The following is a 20,352-nucleotide window of genomic DNA, read 5'->3' as shown; positions in this document are numbered from 1 at the left end:
TGTAAAATCGCATCTGGAGATTGGCAGTTGTCAGCATTGAGTACTGAGGTATTTGCAGCAATGCCATCATCATGGGGGAGGCTGGTGTAGAGTGCCAAGACAACCATTGTGACAAACAGTGCTCCTGGTTCAACTGCCCCATGTGTGCTGAGTTTCTGTAGGAAGTCCATAGTGTTGCAACAAAAGCTGGGGGTTCATGTCACACTATCTGTAACCCCAACGACTTGCCTGTGCTTGCAAAATCTCATAACTGTCGTGGCTGGAGACAATACACATCTCTTTAACCTGAGTTTAACCCTTTCTCCATTCACATTGTCTGTATCTTTAAGACTTGATTACTTGTAAAGACTCGCATTCTAACCATTATTTTGTAAATTGAGTTTGTGCCTTGTTTGGAAACACAACTCCCATTCGCCTGGTAAAGGGGCAGCGCTCCAAAAACTAGTTGCTTGTCCTACCAAATAAACCTGTTGGACTTTAACCTGGTGTTGTGAGACTTCTTACTACACTCTCAAGTCCAGATGCTCACTTTGATATATTGGAGTTAAGTACTGATGTGTACCGTTAAAGTTTCAAGGACAAATAAATTATCAAGAAAGTTAAATAAATCATTAAAGGAATTAAATCTAGAAAATGCTTAAATTTCCATCCTTAGATGACCAAAGGACATTAAGTTAGTCATGTTTGGCCTGCTAATCTGCCTGATGGGTAGCCTAGTGCAGCTGATTTCGTAACATTTCTTACAGTTGATAATGGGAAATGCTATCCTTACTTTATAAGTACTTTGACTGTTGAAACACTTTCTTGTGGAGGCAATGCATATGGGATTCTATTTGTCAAATACTTTTAGGTGAAATGGTGTACAATGACATACTGAAGATAGAAATCCACTGAATGTTATGTAGATAACCATTTCTTATGCAATACTCGACACTACAAGAAGTGAGAGTGAGAAGGCTGTGGGTCAACCTTGGTGGCTTGAAATGAGAGAGGAGTTAGAGGGGAAAGAAACCTCAAATTAAGCAGTTGGAGGCAAGTCATTAATTGTCAGATTATATTACAAAAATAAAAACATACACAAATAGTTTGGGGTGCTACTGGAGGGGCACTTTGCAATGTATTGCTTTGTATACAAGATTATGATCAATTTGTCTCAGTGTTCATACATATACATTTTAATTTTTAAAGAGATGATAATCTGTCAATGCTTACAATATAGATCCGTCAAATCTGTACAAAATTAAAAAACACTCATGATTTTACAGTAAATTTGTCATAAACCCTAATTATTTCTGGAGTTATACTCTGTCCTACAGTGTAACCACTATTAGAGGGCCTATTAATAACACCTATCAGAGAATTCTTTCACGATTTGTCTTATTTGTACCCAAACTGATTCTACATCTTGATCTTCTGAACCAAGATAACTTCTCACTATTGTACTGACCTCATTCTTTAACAACAGAGCCACCCCACATCCTTTTCCTTTCTTCTTACCTTTCTGACATGTCAAATATTCTTGATCATCTTGCAACCACATCTGTGATGGCTAGTGCATCATACCCATTTATTTCAATCTGCATTATCAATTCATCCATCTTATTTTGGATGTAACATGCATTTAGATAAAGAGGCCTTCCAGGGTTGGTCACATCCCAAGAACAAGCCTGACTTACTGCCTTCTCTGTTTTTGGACAGAGTACACTGGCACAACTTCCATACATAGAATACATCACAAACGATGGTTGAACTTCTCAGTTACTTCTGCAGCATTCTAGGGTGAAGGTCATCAGGGCCTAGTGCCTTTTCCACTTTTGAGTCGCAACAGTCACAAACATTCTTTAATTGAATCACTCAAAAAGTCACTGACTATAATCCTGGAAGCTCCTGCCAGGATTCCATAGCTGTAGGAACTGTGACAGCAGACAGGCTCGTAATAATGAACATAAATTGGAAGTTTTTTTTTACTGCTTACGTGGATTTTGTATCTTCATTGATGAATCAGGGTCAGGGTGCTGCTTATGCATAACTTGAGTACAAATTTGTTCAGTCAAGATCTTCAAAAAAAGAATCAGAGTTCAGGTATAAACAAATCGATCATGAAACAATGCCACTTCCAACAATTTTACAATCAAAAAAAATTCCAAACTGAAGCATCTCATATTGCAAATAACATTTATCATATAGCTCAAATGAAACAAAGATTTACACAAGTCTCAAAAAGTACACTAGATGATGTAAAAAAGTGGTTGGCAGTGCATTATATGTCAATAAATTAAACAATTATGATCTTAAGCATCATATCAGAGTATATACAGAATCCTGTAGACAAATTCACCCCAACAATTTCTTATCCTGCTAGCTGGTATCGACAGAAACCTAGTATAACATTGTGAGGCTCCTACTCTAACAAAATGACAGATTGTGGATCTATACCTGAAATTAAATTAAGTACATCATTCTGGCAAGTTCCTGTAACATGTCTGATATTTCCTCATATGCAAATAGAAAGAAAACTCATGATGCAAGAAAGGAGTTGCAGAATAATGGCACATCAGGTTACGCCACAGAGAAATAAAATGTGACTTTATAAATTCTTCACTTGCTCAGTTTTCAATTTTAGCCACGATACCAATATTAACTGCCAAGCATAAAGCATAATATTGAGAGGACAGTCATTACCAAAATACCTTCATGCATTTTTACTGACCAACAGAAAGTTCACTTTATGCTCTTGGCTATATTATTCTCTACAGGGAAATAAAAGAGGAGAGAAAATTTGTTGCAAAAGATTCTACAGAACTAAATGTTTTTCTCTTTTTACATTTCTAACTCAGTAATCAACACTGATCATAGGCAAATCTAAAACATCATGTGATCAATACAGCAATTCATGCTAGCAGTAAGACAAAATGCAGTACAAGCTGAAGCTTCAACTGATTGAAACTGCAGGGACTTAGTTGGACCAGCCTTACAAAAACCGTGGCTCCAAGAACAGGTCAGAAAGTGGAAATTTTGTGGTGTGTTAACTCACCTTGACTCCCCAAAAGCCGGTCCATGATTCACAAGTGTGATGGAACATTCTCTACCTTCCTGGATGAGTATAGCTCCAACAACACTCAGGAAGCTCAACATAATCCGGGACAAGGCAGCTCACTTGATTAGCACCCCATCTACTACTTTAGAACATTCATCCTCTCTAGTGACAACAGTGTGCATTTCATATGCAAGATGCACTGCAGTAACTCACCAAGGTTTCTTCTATACCCACAACCTTTACGCATCCAAAAGGATAAGGGCAACAGGTAATTGGAACAGCACCACCTGCAAATTCCTCTTCAAACCACACACTATCCTGGCTTGGAAGTATTTTGCTGTTCCATTACTGTCAGAGTCAAAATCCTGAAATTCCCCCTCTAATAGGCAGATGGACGGCAGCAATTCAAGAAAGTAGCTCACCACTACCTTCTTAAGGGCAATTTGGGATTATCAACAAATATTGACTTACCAGTGATGCTCACATTCCATTAAATAAATTTAAAAAGGAACTTTTCTGCATCCTCATCCAAGAGCTCAGCGTACATTATAATCTGATTGGTCACAAATCACAATACCATGCATAGCTCACATCATAACTTTGGCTGTTCTCCCTTTCTTCACTTCAATATCTGATGACTTTTCCAGGTGCAACTTTAATAGCCAAATAGATAAATGTGCATTCACAAAGTCACAATATTGGGACTCGCATTCTGATGAAGTGAAGGGCTTGCCATGCTCAGTACCAGTAGCATAGGGCTCTGTTCTCTTGCTTTTTGAACTCCAGCCAGTTGAATTCTTTCAAGGGTATTTGTACACACTGCAGCCACAGTGCATTGGTGCAGAGGGGAACTGGATATACCATGGCAACTGATTCACCTCCTGACAACCCAAATTCTTTCCACTATCTACAAAGCACAAGTCAGGAACATGACAGAATGTGGTGAAGCTTATCACCATTTAAGAAATAACAGCCTGTTTGACTGGCACCCACCTTTCATTGCCTCCACTGCAGGTGTACCATGATTGAAGTATATACCATCTACAAGATCCACTGCTGCAATTTGCCAAAGGCTCCATTTGCAGCACCTGTCAATTCTCTGACTCTTTATACTTTTTAGAACAAAGCAGACTCATGGAAACACCACCACCTACAATCCCCACCAAGTTGCATGCCATCTTGACTTGGAAACTTATTGCTGTTCCTTCAGTTAAGAGACAAAACCTTGGGATTTCTTCATTAACAGCACTGCAGGAGTATTTGCAGCCATCAGATAACACCAATTCAAGAAGATGGTTCACCACAATGACCTTGAGGGCAATTAGGGATGGACAATAAATAGTAGTCTTGCTATCAACGCCTACATCTCAAGAACAACTTTATCAAATGCATAAATTCAGATTAGCTACGCTAGTTGAGTGCTTTAAACTTCCATTTCAGTTACAAAATAAATTTCATTAGGCTGATAATGAAACAGAATCTCAGTTCACAACCATTGAACATTCAATATATTATAACCTTTCATTTCATACTGAGAGATTATGTAATGTGACATAAGAGAGATGCAAGAGTTTGGATAAATAAATGCATTCTTGATTGGAGGAGAAGCTTCCATATGAATAAATTTGAGCAGCAACCACTGGACTACGGCAGTTTTAAAACATTGAAAAATTAATTTTAATTATTGTTCTAACCTTCCTGACCCTTTCTCCCCCATGCCCTTTTCCTACCCTCCCCAATTCACTTTCCTCAAACTGGGGCATTGTGCACTAAAAGTCACTCCTGAACACCATTATTGTCATTCTTGAGATAATACTGAAGAAATTATATTTTGGATGGAAATATTTCCCAATTACAATGCCAGCTGTGTAACTATCAAGCCACTCAACATCCATTTATAAAAGGGCAATTATGACACCGTTATTTCTTACATCACTTGACGATTATTTGTTGAACATTATGAACCAATTGAATAAACTTGAATTAAATACATAATGCATAATTCCCATTATAATTGCATTCAACTGCAAAGTGTGACTTTTATGTTAGGTGAAACATTATGGCAAAAATAGTTTAAATTAAATTAGATATGTTGAAAACAAACTCAAATCTACTCAGATAGTGTTTCTACATTATTTAAACAAGCGTTACTTTGATTTCTTAGCCCATACCTCAAATAAGACATTATATGTAGTCATGGTAATTATGTTGGTGTGCAACATCAACCTTTCTGCCAACAAGGAGAACAAACCATGTCCAAGCATGACTTCAGCTTTACGCCTATAACAGAAAGCAGTACATTTAAAAGCTTGAAAATTCAGTCACAATCCGAATCTCACATCAGTATACAAACACGGATAATTTAACTAAGGGATTTTTGATCCATTATTGTTGAAGTTTTAAACCAAAAAACCAACCATTTTGAGAAAGAAACAACATATTGCATACTACAAAGAGATACCTTACAGCATTTCTGGCCATTTAATTGAGGAGAGAGATTAAATAAAAGTTACTTGCACGCACTTTGGAGCAAGATGTTTCAGAAAATATCCCAACACTTTCAAAGCTTGCACTCTTATCCCTTCATTTTTTGAAGCCAGCAATTTATAGATGATCCTATAAGATGACAAAATAGAACATAGGCATGTTAACATTCTAGTCAACTCTGGATAACCAGATGCCAAAACTGCAAGAATCAATCAAGAAATCACAGTTCAAACTTTAAAAGTGTGTCTTTTCTTAGATTACATGTCAGCACTAGCTGTGTTAATTAAGGAAAAGGAAAGAATGACCAAGGGTGAAAGAGAGTCGGCTTTACAGCAAAGTAGTTTTGCAATTGTATCTGCATAGTGCTTTTAATGCACTAAAATACCTAAAGGCACTTCACAGAAGCATTATAAAGTAAAGTCTGATGCCAAGCAACTTAAGGAGATATTAGGTCAAAGAGGTAGACTTTAAGTGTCATAAAGCAGAAGAGAAGAATTAAGACAAGAGGTTTGGGGAGATCAAGACCATGTAGCTGATGATATAGTTGCCAATGCTGGAGTGATTAAAACCAAAGATGTACAAGAAGGAAGAATTAGAGGAAAAAAGAGATCTGAAGGCTGTTGGGCTGTAGAGAAAGTTAGAGTTGAGTAGGGTCAAGACCTTGAAGCGATTTGAAAACAAGTGAGAACTGTAAAACCTAGATGCTGCTGGATTGGAAGTCAGTATAGATCACAAGGCTGATGCATGAATGGGGCTTAATGGTTAGCACATTGACAAAATCAAATTTGAACAAGGCTCAGTAATGGAGCACTCATTTTGGAGATGATTAGTTCAAGTCCCACTCCAGAGATTTGAGAACCATTTTAGGTTATTTTAGTGCAGAACTAAGGGAATTCTGCACTGTTGGAGGTACCACCCTTTGGTTCATGATGTTCCATCTTATCTGCCCTCAAATGATATAAAATACTTCACTGGGTCAAAGTAATAAAGGAAGCTCTTCAGTTTTCTTGGTCAAATATTGTTATGCACAAATGACTGGCAGCCACTTTAAGTCAGTGAATGTTCTAATTATCAGGTCATGGTGTGAATTAGGATGCAAACAAAAGCATTCTGGATGAGTTCAAATTTATGGAGGGTGGAAGATGGGAGATAGGTCTGGAGAGTCCAATAGTAACCCAAAGCAAATTGCCAGTCAGGTTGAATAAAGATGAGCATAAACTACTTGAAGGATTCACACCTTGTTGAAATAGGAAAAGGAAGGGAATTAGGGCTATTAAGTTTTTATTTAATACACTTTAGAAGGCACGTTTTACAATTCACAGAATATACCTCTTCAATCATTAAATCATGAAAATCTATACTTTGTATATGGTTCCCATACAGTTCATGCTATAAATATATTTAGAACTAACTAATCAATTAACAAATGAAGGCATTGAAAAGTTATGATCTGAATACCCAACTTAAACAAATCCCAAGTCCCTAACATGTTTTAGTGCAGGATGAAGCGTAAGAAATCAATTAGGAGAGCAAAAGGGGGCTATGAGAAAGCTCTGGCTGGTAAAAGTAGGGAAAATCCTAAAAATATTCTATATTCTATATCAATGGAAAGAGGATAACCAGGTAAATAATAGCACTTGTCAAGAATCAAGGGGGAAATCTGTGGGTGGAGGCAGAGGGCACTGGCAAATATTTCACATCTGTCTTCACCCCGAGAACCAGGAGGCAATTATGGAACTCGGGGAGAGAGACTATGAGGTTCTAGAGCAAATTGTCATAAGGAGCAACAAGGTATTGGAAGTATTAGCGAGCTTAAAAATGGACAAATCTCCAGGTCCAGATCTATTGTGTCCCACACTGTTGTGGGAGGCAAAAGAGGAAATTGCAGGGGCTCCGATCCAAATTTTTAATTCCTCTCCAGCCTCCAGGGAGATGTCAGTGGACTGGAGAACCGCTAATGTGGTCCCACTATTTAAGAAAGTTTGTAGTGAGAAGCCAGGGAACTATAGACCAGTGAGTCTTATGTCTGGTTGGGAAATCTCTAGAGAAGATTGTAAAGGAGGGAATCTATTGCCATTTGGTCAGGCAAGGTTTGATTGGGCATAGTCAGCGTGGTTTTGTCAGACAGTGGTCATGCCTAACAAATTTGATTGAATTTTTTGAGCATGCAACCAAGTATGTGGATGAAGGTAGTGCAGTTGATATAATTTACATGGATTTCAGCAAAGCCTTTGTCAAAGTCCCACATGAGACTTATTAAGAATACAAATGTACATAGGATACAGGGAACAACTGATAAGGTGAATTCATAATTGGCTTAGCGGTTGGAGACAGCCTGATGACAGGAGGCTGCTTTAGTGACTGGAGACGAATGGCATAGCACAGGGATCTGTGCTGGGCCCCCTATTGTTTGTCATGTATATAAATGGCATAGATGACTACGTTGGGGATAGGCTCAGTAAATTGCCAATGACACAAAGATTGGCTGGGTAATTAACAGTGAGGTTGAGTGTCTTGGGTTACAGGAAGATGTAGACAAGATGGTCAAACGGGCAGATAAGTGGCAGATGGAATTTAACCCTGAAAGATCTGATGCTGGGAAGTTTCGAAGAACAAGGGACTTTGGCATGTTTGTCCATAGATCTCTGAAGGTGGAAAGGCAAGTTAATAGAGTGGTGAAAAAGGCATATGGCACACTCACCTTTATCAATCAGGGTATAAATTACAAAAGCAGAGAGATCACAATGGAATTGTATAGAACTTTGGTGAATCCACAACTGGAGTATTGTGTGAAGTTCTGGTTACCACATTATAGAAAGGATGCGATCGCACTGGAAGGGATGCAGAGGAGATTCACCAGGATGTTGCCTGGGATGGGACATTTAAGTTATGAAGAGTGATTGGATAGGCTTGGGTTGTTTTCTCTGGAGCAGAGAAGACTGAGGGATGACCTGATTGAGGTGTTCAAGATTATGAGGGGCATGAACAGGGTGCATAGGGAGCAGCTGTTCCCTTTAGTTGAAGGGTCAGTTACGAGGGGACGCAAGTTAAAAGTTAGGGGTGGGAGATTTAGAGAGGATTTAAGGAAAAATCTTTTTACCCAGAGGGTGGTGACAATCTGGAATGCACTGCCTGGGAGGGTGGAAGAGGCAGGATGTCTCACATCCTTTAAGTAGTACTTGGCATGCCATGAAATTCAAGGCTATGGATCAAGCGCTGGCTAGTGGGATTAGATGGGCAGAGCAGGGCCTTTCATGCGCCAGTTCAGTCTCAGTGGGCCAAAGGGCCTCTTCTGCACTGTAGTATTCTGAGATTCTGGCTCTGTGATTCTTTGGTTTACTTTATTCAGGTAGAAACAAGCGCTGGGGACAGACAAAAATTTACTCATTTAACATTAGCCTTGATCATTTTGCTGTCTTTTTAAGATTAATGGATTTGGTCATACCTCACCACTTTTAACATTTAATCAGCTTTTAAAAATACAGAGCAATTGAAAATTCTTTCAAATTTATAAAGCAAATTTTGGGAGGATTTTCCAAATCCAAAAAAGCAATGAGTGTCAGAGATTGGAAATTTACCAATACGTACATCAAGTATTTTAGAACTTGATGCTCAACTCCAAATTTAACTCAGAGGTTAAAGAGCAATGTGTAAAACTGTTCAAAAAGACACCAATTACAGTTATACAAGAATAACTTTTTTTAAAAATATCTAGTCTATTTTATGCAATTACATAGTTGATATTTTTCAAGCTAATTACAACAAACTGTAACATTCCACTATTTACTTTACTTGACAATATAACTTAATGTCTAATCTTTTACCGCATTCCATTCCTTTGATCAAAAGCAGGAATCATTGAGCCTGGATGCTCAGACATCAGAGCCACAAGTAACTGCAGAACATCCATTAAATTGTCATCCTGAAATAAAAGGCAAACATTCAAATCTATTATCAAAAACCAAAACAGCAATAATTTTATAAGCAATGTCTTCATTTGTAAAGGAAAGTTTGAAAATTTTTTTTTTAGGAAATAATCTGTTTTTAACTAAATTTAGCCACATGGAATTTGAAATCAATTCAAGTCTTAGATTTTACATTACATGTGCACAGACAGAATTAGTTTTTCTTCAGTAATTTGTAACAAATCCTTTTTGATAGTGTATCCAAAATATTGATCGTAGATTGTTATTAAAATAAAATGAAAGCCAGAAGTTCATTGAGCCAGTATTTTTGCACAAATACTGAATTTGAACGGAACCCATTTATAAAAAGTCTAAATTTGAACTTAATATTTTCACAAATATTAATGATTTAAAATATTCTTGATCATGTATTAAATTATTATTTATCAGTGTCACAAATGGATTTGGTTCGCCTTGTTGGCCAACAAGGGGCATACATGCGGTGGGTCATGAGAGAGCTGCTCTTGGATGTTGCTTCGAGAGTTGCCTAGTGCTTCACATCGTTAGTGTACGCTTAAACTGGACCAATTGATGGGCAACACGACAGCTCAGTGACTATCACTGTTTGCTGCGCAGTTACAGGGACCCAGGTCGGATCTCTGACTTGCTCAGTGTCTGTGGGAGTTTGCACATTCTCCCCGTGCTTGCGTGGGTTTTCTCCGGGTGCTCTGGTTTCCTTCCACACCCCAAAAACGTGCTTTTAGGCTGATTGGTGTTAATAAATTGTCCCTAAATTGGGTCTCCCTTAATCTGGCGCACATATAATTCTCCAAATTTGCACCCCTTTATTATGGAGTCCATGAGATGTAGACAAAAGTCGTAGGTAGAAGCAGGATTGGAATGAGGCACTCAGTGTTAAAATGGGCAGCACAGGCTTGTAGGGCCAAAGGGCCTGTTTCCTGTGCTGTGTTGTTCTTTGTTTATTAACACTGCAATGAAGTTGCTTTGAAAATCCCCTAGTTGCCACACTCTGGCGCCAGTTCAGATACGCTGAGGGAGAATTTAGCATGGCCAATGCACCTAACCAGCACTTCTTTTGGACTGTGGGAGGAGACCAGAGCACATGCAGGAAACCCACAAAGACATGGGGAGAACATGCAGATGCCGCACAGACAGTAACACAAGCCAGAAATCGAACCCAGCTTTCAGGTGCGGAGGCAGCAGTGCTAATCATGCTGCCCCAGGCAACAACAAATCTGATTTCATAGATGTCAATTCCTGAAGCAATGGTAATCAATTTATTAGGTTTCACACATTCTTTATTGAAATAACTGAAATACACTATTGTAAAACCTTATATTAAGAGGAGCAAATAATCAACTTTCTTAAAGTTCTGATAAAATTGGAGTATTAAAATAGTACAATTTAACTGATCAGAGAGAGTCTGGAATCATACAACATTCCAGCCCATGTAAGCTGCTGTTTTGTGCTTTGTGACACATGTTGCCATGATGGTGACTTCCTTCAGTGCACATCCATCGTAAGTTATTCAGGACAATAAACCAATGTTCGTAATCTGATAGATGAACAATGGAAAATTGTGACACTTTATTTTTAAAACGTCTTTATGATTACGAATACAGAATTAAGCTGGGGTACCACATTCCCAGGAATATGGTTCATCTTAGTATGTTATTAATGATTTACACAGTGTGCTTTGAAGATTTACACTTCATCACTAAAATTAGGGAACTACATATATGGAATTGATTTCCCATAATTCACAAATGACAATTTCAGTTGTGAATTAAAGGGAATAATAGCAATAACCGTTCCTATTTAGTGTACCAAAAATACTGGTGAATGAGGTAATATGGAACCTTAATCACTTAAGAGTAGGATACTACAATAATTTTTAAATTAACATGATCAATTATGCTCTGACGGTGACAAAATTGATTACTGAGAAGAACGATTCTACACTTCCTACTTTCAAACTGAAGTGTGCTGTTATCCTTCGTAAAATTAAACAGTTCCTTTAATCAGTCATTTTCCCTCCTTCCTTACTTAATATTCTACTTAGACTGCCATCTTGTGGCAATGCTACAATTGTGCCTCAAAAAAGTCACCTGCGTGTCAAGACATATTCATTTTAAATGTTTCTTTATTAATGACAATTACAGATTCTTTTTAAGTTTATTTTCCACAAAATCAAAAACAAAATGCAACAGGTTACAAATAATTGTTTGAACATTTCAAATATATGCATTTCAAATATATATTTAACCTCAAATGTGAGGTTAGTATGGATGCATGTCAAATTAAGTGATTAGTATGGATGCATGTCAAATTAAGTGATTAGTATGGATGCATGTCAAATTAAGTGATTAGTATGGATGCATGTCAAATTAAGTGATTAGTATGGATGCATGTCAAAATAAGTGATTAGTATGGATGCATGTCAAAATAAGTGATTAGTATGGATGCATGTCAAAATAAGTGATTAGTATGGATGCATGTCAAAATAAGTGATTAGTATGGATGCATGTCAAAATAAGCAAATTGGATTACTTATGAACAAAATGCTGTGCTAAATAATCATTTCATATAGAATCCCTGCAGTGCAGGGGGCCGCCATGCGACCCATCATGTTGAGTTGGTGCAGACATCTTACCCAGGCCCAAACAGTCTCCCGCCGCCCAATTCCTGTAACCCCCTAATCTAATTTAACCATGCAATTTGGGACACCAAGGGACAATTTAGCATGGTCAATCTACCTAACTGCACAACTTTGGACTATGGGAGGAAACCAAAGCAACTGGAGGAGAGAATGTACAAACTCCGTACAGAGTCATTCAAGGCCAGAGTTAAACTCAGATCTCTGGAGCTGAGGCAGCAGTGCTCACCACTCTGCCACCATTCTTATATTCAATACTAGTATGATTAATAAGAATACAATCACAGTACTGTGATTATTTTCAAAAGAATCTGGCGTTGACTGTGATGACAGCTAGCGAAATCAGGATTTCCACTGACATCTTTGTTACACAAACCTTAAAACAACCAATAAGCCTCATGTGTTATTGGTTGGTTGATAATGTTTTTAAAGGTGGGCACTGTTTAATTAAAGACTAAGATCACAAAAGAAAGTCAATATTTTAATTTGATTTCTAAGCTTCCTTTGAAGTTTTGATTTCTTGTTATATTGCCCCACAGGGGCTGTCACCCTTCTTCATTTTTGATTTGTTTAATTTATTGATTTTTCTTTTATCAAAACAGACTGAAAACAGTTGATTGGGACACTGCATTAGTTAATAGTTAGGAAGCAGAAATCTGTAATGTTGTGAATAAACCTACGAAGGAGGAAAAGATCTGTGTCTTGGTTCATATTTCACCATCTGTCTTAAGTTCACTTAACATGCTAGCAGAGAATGGTTGCCGAACAGCAAAGATTGGAAATCAAGAAGAAATGTTTTTTCAGGCAGAAAATAGTGATTTGAGTTACTTTTGAGAAAAATAGCTCAAACTAACCACATTTTTGTTAGAAATCAACAGTACGCAGAAATAATTGATCAAAACTTGACTGAGTGCTTGGTGTTATTTTACCTCGTGCATGGTGAGAAGGTAGTTAAGAATACTCTGCAGTTCATCTTCCTTAATACCATGATCCTAAAAAAGGGAAAAAATTGATACTTCATCAAATATTATTTACATCAATTTTTTTTTAAATTTCACAAACTGCTTATCAAATCTGTCAAAGGAATTTGTAAGTTTAAATTGTGTACACAAAAATGGTCACTGATAATCACGATTCCAAATCACCTATTATTTAGAATAATGTCAATTTCACTCAGTAGCTAACCACCAAGCCCAAATCCAGAAATCAAAGTTATTTTAATTAAGAGCTGTGGGAATATCTGAGAACTTCATAAACGTGAGGCCAAATGCCATGATTTATACATTAAACAAAAAATATAATATACGAGTATGTTTCAAAACTGCAATACACCAAACATTTTACATAAGATCAAAATAGGAAAGCTCCAATTGTCATCGTAAATCCAAGCTTTACAAGAATCTTGAAGTGACCTTTTTGCATATCTGTTTTAAACATGTACAGATCATATATACACACAACCAACTTAAATGAGCTTCTTCATTTCAACGATAAAGTATTGAAAAGCTGCTTTTGTAGATCAACAGTAACACAAATAGTAGCTGAAACGTTATGATAAATATTTCAATTCCCCAAGCTCATTGCGTGTATATTGGAAATTGAGAAAACATAGGCTCACAAATTAAAATAACAATGAATCTTCACACTCTCGTTGCAATCCCTGACATAACCAAGGCCTAACAATTGACTGGAATTTAAATAATGAGGTACGAGTTAAGAATCTGCCTTGTACCCCATCCAATACTTTCACTATGTTATGCACCACATCTGCCTTCAGCAATATTCAGTATTTTAACGTCTATGTACAGACAGCACCAACTGCACTATCTTCAGCTAACCTTCTCTCCAAAATCTGACAATTTTTTTTGTGCACCAACTTAATCTTCTTGTGTTACATAAGAACATAAGGAAATAGGAGCAGGAGTAGGCCATCTAGCCCTTCGAGCCTGCCCCGCCATTCAATAAGATCATGGCTGATCTGTCGTGGCTCAGTTCCACTTTCCCGCCCTCTCCCCATAACCCTTAATCCCCTTGCCTATCAAAAACCTATCTACCCACGTCTTAGATATATTTAGCGAGGCAGACTCCACCACTTCAACGGGCAGAGAATTCCAGAGATTCACCACCTTTGAGTGAAGAAGTTCTTCCTCAACTCCGTTCTAAACCACCACCCCCCCCCCCCCCCCCCTTTATCTTGAGGCTGTGCCCTCTAGTCCTACTGTCCTTTCTGAGCGGGAAGAGCCTCTCCACCTCTATCCTATCCATCCCATTCATCATCTTATATGTCTCAATGAGATCTCCCCTCATTCTTCTAAACTCTAACGAGTACAAGCCTAGTTTATTCAGCCTCTCCTCATAGTTCAACCCCCTCAACTCCGGTATCAGCCTAGTAAACCTTCTCTGCACTCCCTCCAAGGCCAAAATATCTTTGCGTAAGTGCGGCGACCAAAACTGCACACAGTACTCCAGCTGCGGCCTCAACAGTGCCCTGTACAGTTGCAGCAAGACCACCCTACTTTTATATTCAATCCCCCTCGCTATGAAGGCCAGCATCCCATTTGCCTTCCTGACCACCTGCTGCACCTGCAGGCTGGGTTTTTGCGACTCACGCACAAGGACCCCGAGGTCCCTCTGCACCATTGCATGCTGCAGTTTTTCGCCATGTAAGTAATAGTCCTTCCTACCATTATTCCTACCCAAGTGAACAACTTCACACTTGCTAACATTAAATTCCATTTGCCAGTTCCTGGCCCATTTGCCCAGCCTATCTACATCCTTCTGCAGACTTTCCACACCCTCCGCACAATTTGCCGTTCCACCAATCTTGGTGTCATCAGCACATTTCAATACCATACATTCGGTTCCCTCCTCCAGATTATCTATATAAATGGTAAATAGCTGAGGCCCCAACACCGATCCCTGGGGCACTCCACTAGTCACCAACTGCCAATCCGAATAGCACCCATTGACCCTCACTCTCTGCCTCCTATTTGACAACCAATCCTCTATCCACGCTAACACCCTACCCCCAACTCCATGCCCCCTAACCTTCTGTAATAACCTCTTGTGCGGCACCTTATCAAACGCCTTCTGAAAATCAAGAAACACCACATCTACCGGCTCTCCTCCATCCACCGCCCTAGACACATCCTCATAGAACTCCAATAAATTCATCAGGCACAACTTCCCCTTATCGAAACCGTGCTGCGTCTGCTCTATCAAACAATTCTCTTCAAGATGCCTCGCTATTTTCTCTCTGATCACGGATTCTAACATTTTACCTACAACAGACGTTAAACTAACCGGCCTATAATTCCCTGCCTTTTGCCTGCCACCCTTCTTAAACAACGGCGTAACATTAGCCGTTTCCCAATCTTCCAGCACTTCCCGGTTACTTAGGGGAGCTGGTAGCATAGTGGTATTATCATTAGACGAATAATCCAGAAACCTAGGGCAAGAAGGGGGAGCCAGGTTCAAATCCCACCATGGCAAATGATGAAATTTGAATTTCAGAATCTGGAATTTAAAAGAGTCTAATGGTAATCATGAAACCATTGCTGATTGTCATAAAACCCATTTGGTTCACTAATGTCCTTTAGGAAGGAAATCTACCATCCTTACCTGGTCTGGCCTACATGCAACTCCAGATCACAGCAATGTGGTTGATTCTCAAATGCTCCAAAATGAACAGCAATCAGGGATGGGCAATAAATGCTGGTCCAACCAGTAACATCCAAATCCCATGAATGAATTTTTAAAAAGTTGCCTTCACTGTTCTAATTTCATCTTGTTGATGTTTTTATTTATTTGCCTTTAGTCTTCTTAACCACTTTACTAAGCATCATCTTCTCATTTACTATTTATGTTCTTTTGTATATATCTTTCCCTTTAGATTCAAATCTTCATCACTATTTATCCATGTTATCATTCACTAGCCTGTTAGCTAAAGGTAGCAAATTCTCAATTCTCCACAGATGTGAATGACAGAATGATGAACAGCTGCCATCCAAAAGCAAAGCAAGAGAATAACAGGATTAAGACAAACATGCAAATGAAAAGAAATCAAAATGGGTCTCTCACATTTTCTGTGTACCTCTTGTCCAAAATCTTAAATTTGTGACCCCCGAGTCCTTCATCAGCTAATAGGAACAGCTTTTCTCTGGTTACTTTACCTAAACCCATTATAATCTTGCACACATCTTAACAAATCTCCTTCAATCTTAGCTTCAAGAACAATAACCCCAGCCTCTCCAATTTAACCTTGTAGCTAAAACTGCCTCATCAGTGAAACCATATTGAAATATGTACCCTACATCCTCACATCTTTCCTAATATGTGGCGACCTGAACTAGGCAACTTTCTACTGTGTCAGAACCAGAACTTTTGCAAGTTCAGAATAACTATGCTACTTTTGTACTCAATACTAGTTACTAGTGGTGTACCACAAGGATCTGTTTTAGGGCCACTGCTGTTTGTCATTTTCATAAATGACCTAGATGAGAGCGTAGAAGGATGGGTTAGTAAATTTACGGATTACACTAAAGTCGGTGGAGTTGTGGACCGTGCAGAAGGATGTTGCAGGTTACAGAGGGACATAGATAAGCTGCAGAGCTGGGGTGAGAGGTGGCAAATGGAGTTTAATGTGGAAAAGTGTGAGGTGATTCACTTTGGAAGGAGTAACAGAGTACTGGGCTAATGGTAAGATACTTGGTTGTGTAGATGAGCAAAGAGCTCTTGATGTCCATGTGCATAGATCCCTGAAAGATGGCAACCAGGTTGATAGGGTTAAGACGACGTAGGGTGTGTTAGCTTTCATTGGTAGAGGGACTGAATTTCGGAGCCACGAGATCATGTTGCAGTTGTACAAAACTTTGGTGCGGCCGCACTTGGAGTATTGCATACAGTTCTGGTTGCCACATTACAGGAAGGATGTAGAAGCATTGGAAAGGGTGCAGAGGAGATTTACCAGGATGTTGCCTGGTATGGTGGGAAAGTCTAATGAGGAAAGGCTGAGGGGCTTGAGGCTGTTTTTGTTAGAGAGGTGGTTAAGAGGTGACTTTAGAGGCATATAAGATAGGGTTAGATAGGGTGGACAGTGAGTATCATTTTCCTCAGATGGTGATGGCTAGCACAAAGGGACATAGCTTTAAAATTGAGGGGTGATAGATATAGGACAGGTGTCAAAGGTAGGTTCTTTACTCATAGTATGGGTGTGTAATGCCCTGCCTGCAACATTAGTGGACTCGCCAACATTAAGGACATTTAAGTGATCATTGGATCAACATATGGATGATATTGGAATAGTGTAGGTTAGATGGGCTTTACATTGGTTTTCACAGGTCGGTGCAACATCGAGGGCTGAAGGGCCTATACTGCACTGTAATGTTCTATGTTCTAATACCTTTATCTATAAAGCCCAAGGTCTCATATGCTTTGCTAACTGATCTCAAGAAGTCCTGCCATCTTCTGAGATCTGTGTACATCAACTGCTAGTTCCGTGTGTTCCTGTACACTTTTTACACTGCCAATATTCTCCAAGTATGATGTCGCCATTCGTGCATTCACTCGTTTTAGTATTCCAAAAGGATCCGCAACACTGCTCTTCTTCCCATGGCACTTTTTCAAGCAAGCACAGGAGATGTAACATCTGCCCTTTTCCCTCCTCACCATCCAAGGTAAGATACACTATGCAGAATGAAAAGTACACACAAATCGCTGGTAGTAGTGTCTGGGGCCTTGGATAAAGAGGATACTTAATTAAATTTAATATGCCATATTTGCTGCTCACTAGAAGGGTCTTGCTCTACACCGAGAAGATCAGGCAGTAGGCTGCTTTGCAGAATACCTCTGCTCACTTCACAAGCATGATCCCAGAATTTCAGGTGATCAATTCAATTCTCCATTGTGCTGTCACGCTGATTTCTATGTCCTTAGCCTTCTGCAGTGCTCCAAGAAATGCGAAGTAAGCACCAAATGCATTGATTAGGCACTTTACAGTCTTCCAGTCTCAACACTAAGTTTAGCAATTTCATACAATAATCTGTGACATTTTGCTTTCTTTTCCATTGCATATTTCGTCTTATTCTCATTACTCTAACCAACCTTCTGTGGTGGAGGCAATGTCTTGACCCCTGTTAGACTGTCCACAAAATCTCTCAAAAACTAGTCAATGGATTGCAATGAAACTTGGTACACAGATAAGGTACAGCCCAAGGGGGTTTGGTGAAGATGCCAATCCAGATCCTGGAATTTCTTGTAAAGGATGATGGGTGATGGGGTGAATTGACCTTTATTTTTTAAGAACACTATGGATTGTTTTATTTAGAATGCTGCGGATGGTCTCAACTGTGGTGCTGGAATATGTCAAAATATAAGCTGAGTTTCCACAGCTGTTGAAGTGTATTATCCTGAAACCTCCTCAATGAGATAGAATTTATTTTTTCAGCACTGTAGTTACACAGCCACAACCAGGCAGGGAAAAGCTTAAGAAAGAGCTGTATAATTGTAATAATACCAAATTAACACAAAAAGTGGAAGTATGCACTGTACTGAGTGTCATCTTCACTTGCTTTTGTTTAGTTTTAGTTTTCCAATGGCAGCTGTTTATTATTCTGTCATCCACATCTGGAACATTCTGTTTCTTGTTCCATTCCCACTCTTTGGCCTTCACTATCAACATTTTTGTCACTTCAACTTCGCATCTACCATGCTCTCACAAACTCTTGTCTTTAGTTATTCTTTGCCCCCACCTCACCCATTTCGCTTGCTTTAAAAATCTATTTCATTTCTAACTTTTCCCCAGTTCTGAGGCAATATCATTTTCCTGAGAAGTTTACTCTCCACAGATGAGCCTGACCAGCTGAGTATTCCCAGCATTTTCTGTTTTTCCAAATTTTCAGCACCCACAATATTTTGCTTTTGTCTCATTGCGTCAGTTAGTTTTTTTTATAATCTACTACTTTGGTCTTTTTACTTGATATCACCTGTAATCATTACCTTAAACCTTATCATGTTGAATCTCCTGACACATTCTTATCTCATCTGCCTCGGTTAACTTCCCATTATAACATTTAGCTGTGCAACAAGGGTCTGGTGGAATTAATCGATAGCAAGCATTCAATAATTAAATCAGTCAAAATAAAGAGGTAAGTTACAACATTCAAGATGATGAACTCCATATAGAGAAATCTTCTACCCATCCACTCCAATTCACACGTTCACAGAATTGGCAAACTGTTATCAGAGTGAAAAGTATTACAGTATGACATCAGAAGCAAAGTATCCTAATTCATTTCTGGGGATTCAAACCAGATACAACATAGATTCAACAAAGAAATACAGCTTGTAAGAGCAACTATATGGCACATATATCTGCATACAAAATTTTTGGTGGCAAGGGCAGCATTTCTAAATTTCAGATTCTCACCTTCATAATCAACTGTTTCACAAACAACAGCAAGAAAGCCCGCAAGGAAAGAATCTCTTTTTGGTTTGGTCTGGGTCCATCTGGAAAGGGGAAAAAAAAACAGCATATTTAAGATTACATGTAAGCAATTTGAAAAAATAATCAATGCCAGTGAAGCCTACCCTGAAGCATTCCTTCAAAGGAAGAGACACCAGATAGTTATAAATTCCCTGAACGGTTCGAGTGCACAGTCCATGCTGAATCTGCTGATCTATTAGTTATTCTAACTAAGAAAGGGAGAGGTGGAAACACTCCCATGCATAATGCAAATACAATAACCCCCAATTGACAGTTAATGCATGTGAAGGTACAGTTGAGCCCAGTTCTGAAGTTTCCTACAAAACAAATGGTTTGCAACTCAAAGTCTAAGTTTACAGATGAAGAAATGCTATTTTTTGAGGACAACTGCTGTTAAACTCCAATAAGAATAAGGAAACCAAAACTTGGACTTCGTCCAGATATTGTTTTGTTCCCAACAACATTAAATCACCCATTTTCCTTTACACTCTTAAGTATAACAAAACTGGGTCAAATTAAAACAAATTCAAGGGATAGCCCAGTGATGTGATTGACTAAATAATTTTTAATGACTAATTTAAATACTCATTGACCATTAACTATTTCCCACTCTAACAGCTGCTGCTCATAGACTATGAGCAACTAGGGACTAAACTGAAAAGCAGAATCTCAAAGTTTATAATCTCTAGATTATTACCCAAACCACATGCAAATTGGCTCTAAGACTGACACGGGAGAAGTGAGTTCTGGTTTGTGGGTCACT

General features: G+C 38.6%; 1 protein-coding gene across 1 annotated transcript in view; it reads right to left on the bottom strand.

Moving 5' to 3' along the window:
- lrba (LPS-responsive vesicle trafficking, beach and anchor containing) overlaps positions 1–20,352 on the bottom strand; it is an 888,619-nt gene that overhangs the window by 749,136 nt on the left and 119,131 nt on the right. Inside the window, exons 14-19 of the mRNA XM_080192970.1 lie at positions 19,533–19,612; positions 13,036–13,098; positions 9,349–9,446; positions 5,561–5,653; positions 5,209–5,317; positions 1,976–2,057 (exon numbers count right to left, since the gene is read on the bottom strand). Coding sequence (XP_080049096.1) covers positions 1,976–2,057; positions 5,209–5,317; positions 5,561–5,653; positions 9,349–9,446; positions 13,036–13,098; positions 19,533–19,612 — 525 coding nt within the window. The remainder of the gene's footprint in view (positions 1–1,975; positions 2,058–5,208; positions 5,318–5,560; positions 5,654–9,348; positions 9,447–13,035; positions 13,099–19,532; positions 19,613–20,352) is intronic.

This window comes from Carcharhinus amblyrhynchos, chromosome 1 (genome assembly GCF_965287045.1).
Source record: "Carcharhinus amblyrhynchos chromosome 1, sCarAmb.v2.hapA, whole genome shotgun sequence".
In the NCBI taxonomy this organism is placed as follows: Eukaryota; Metazoa; Chordata; class Chondrichthyes; order Carcharhiniformes; family Carcharhinidae; genus Carcharhinus; species Carcharhinus amblyrhynchos.
Note: the sequence above shows the minus strand (reverse complement) of the source record. Positions and strands in the feature narration are given on the sequence as shown.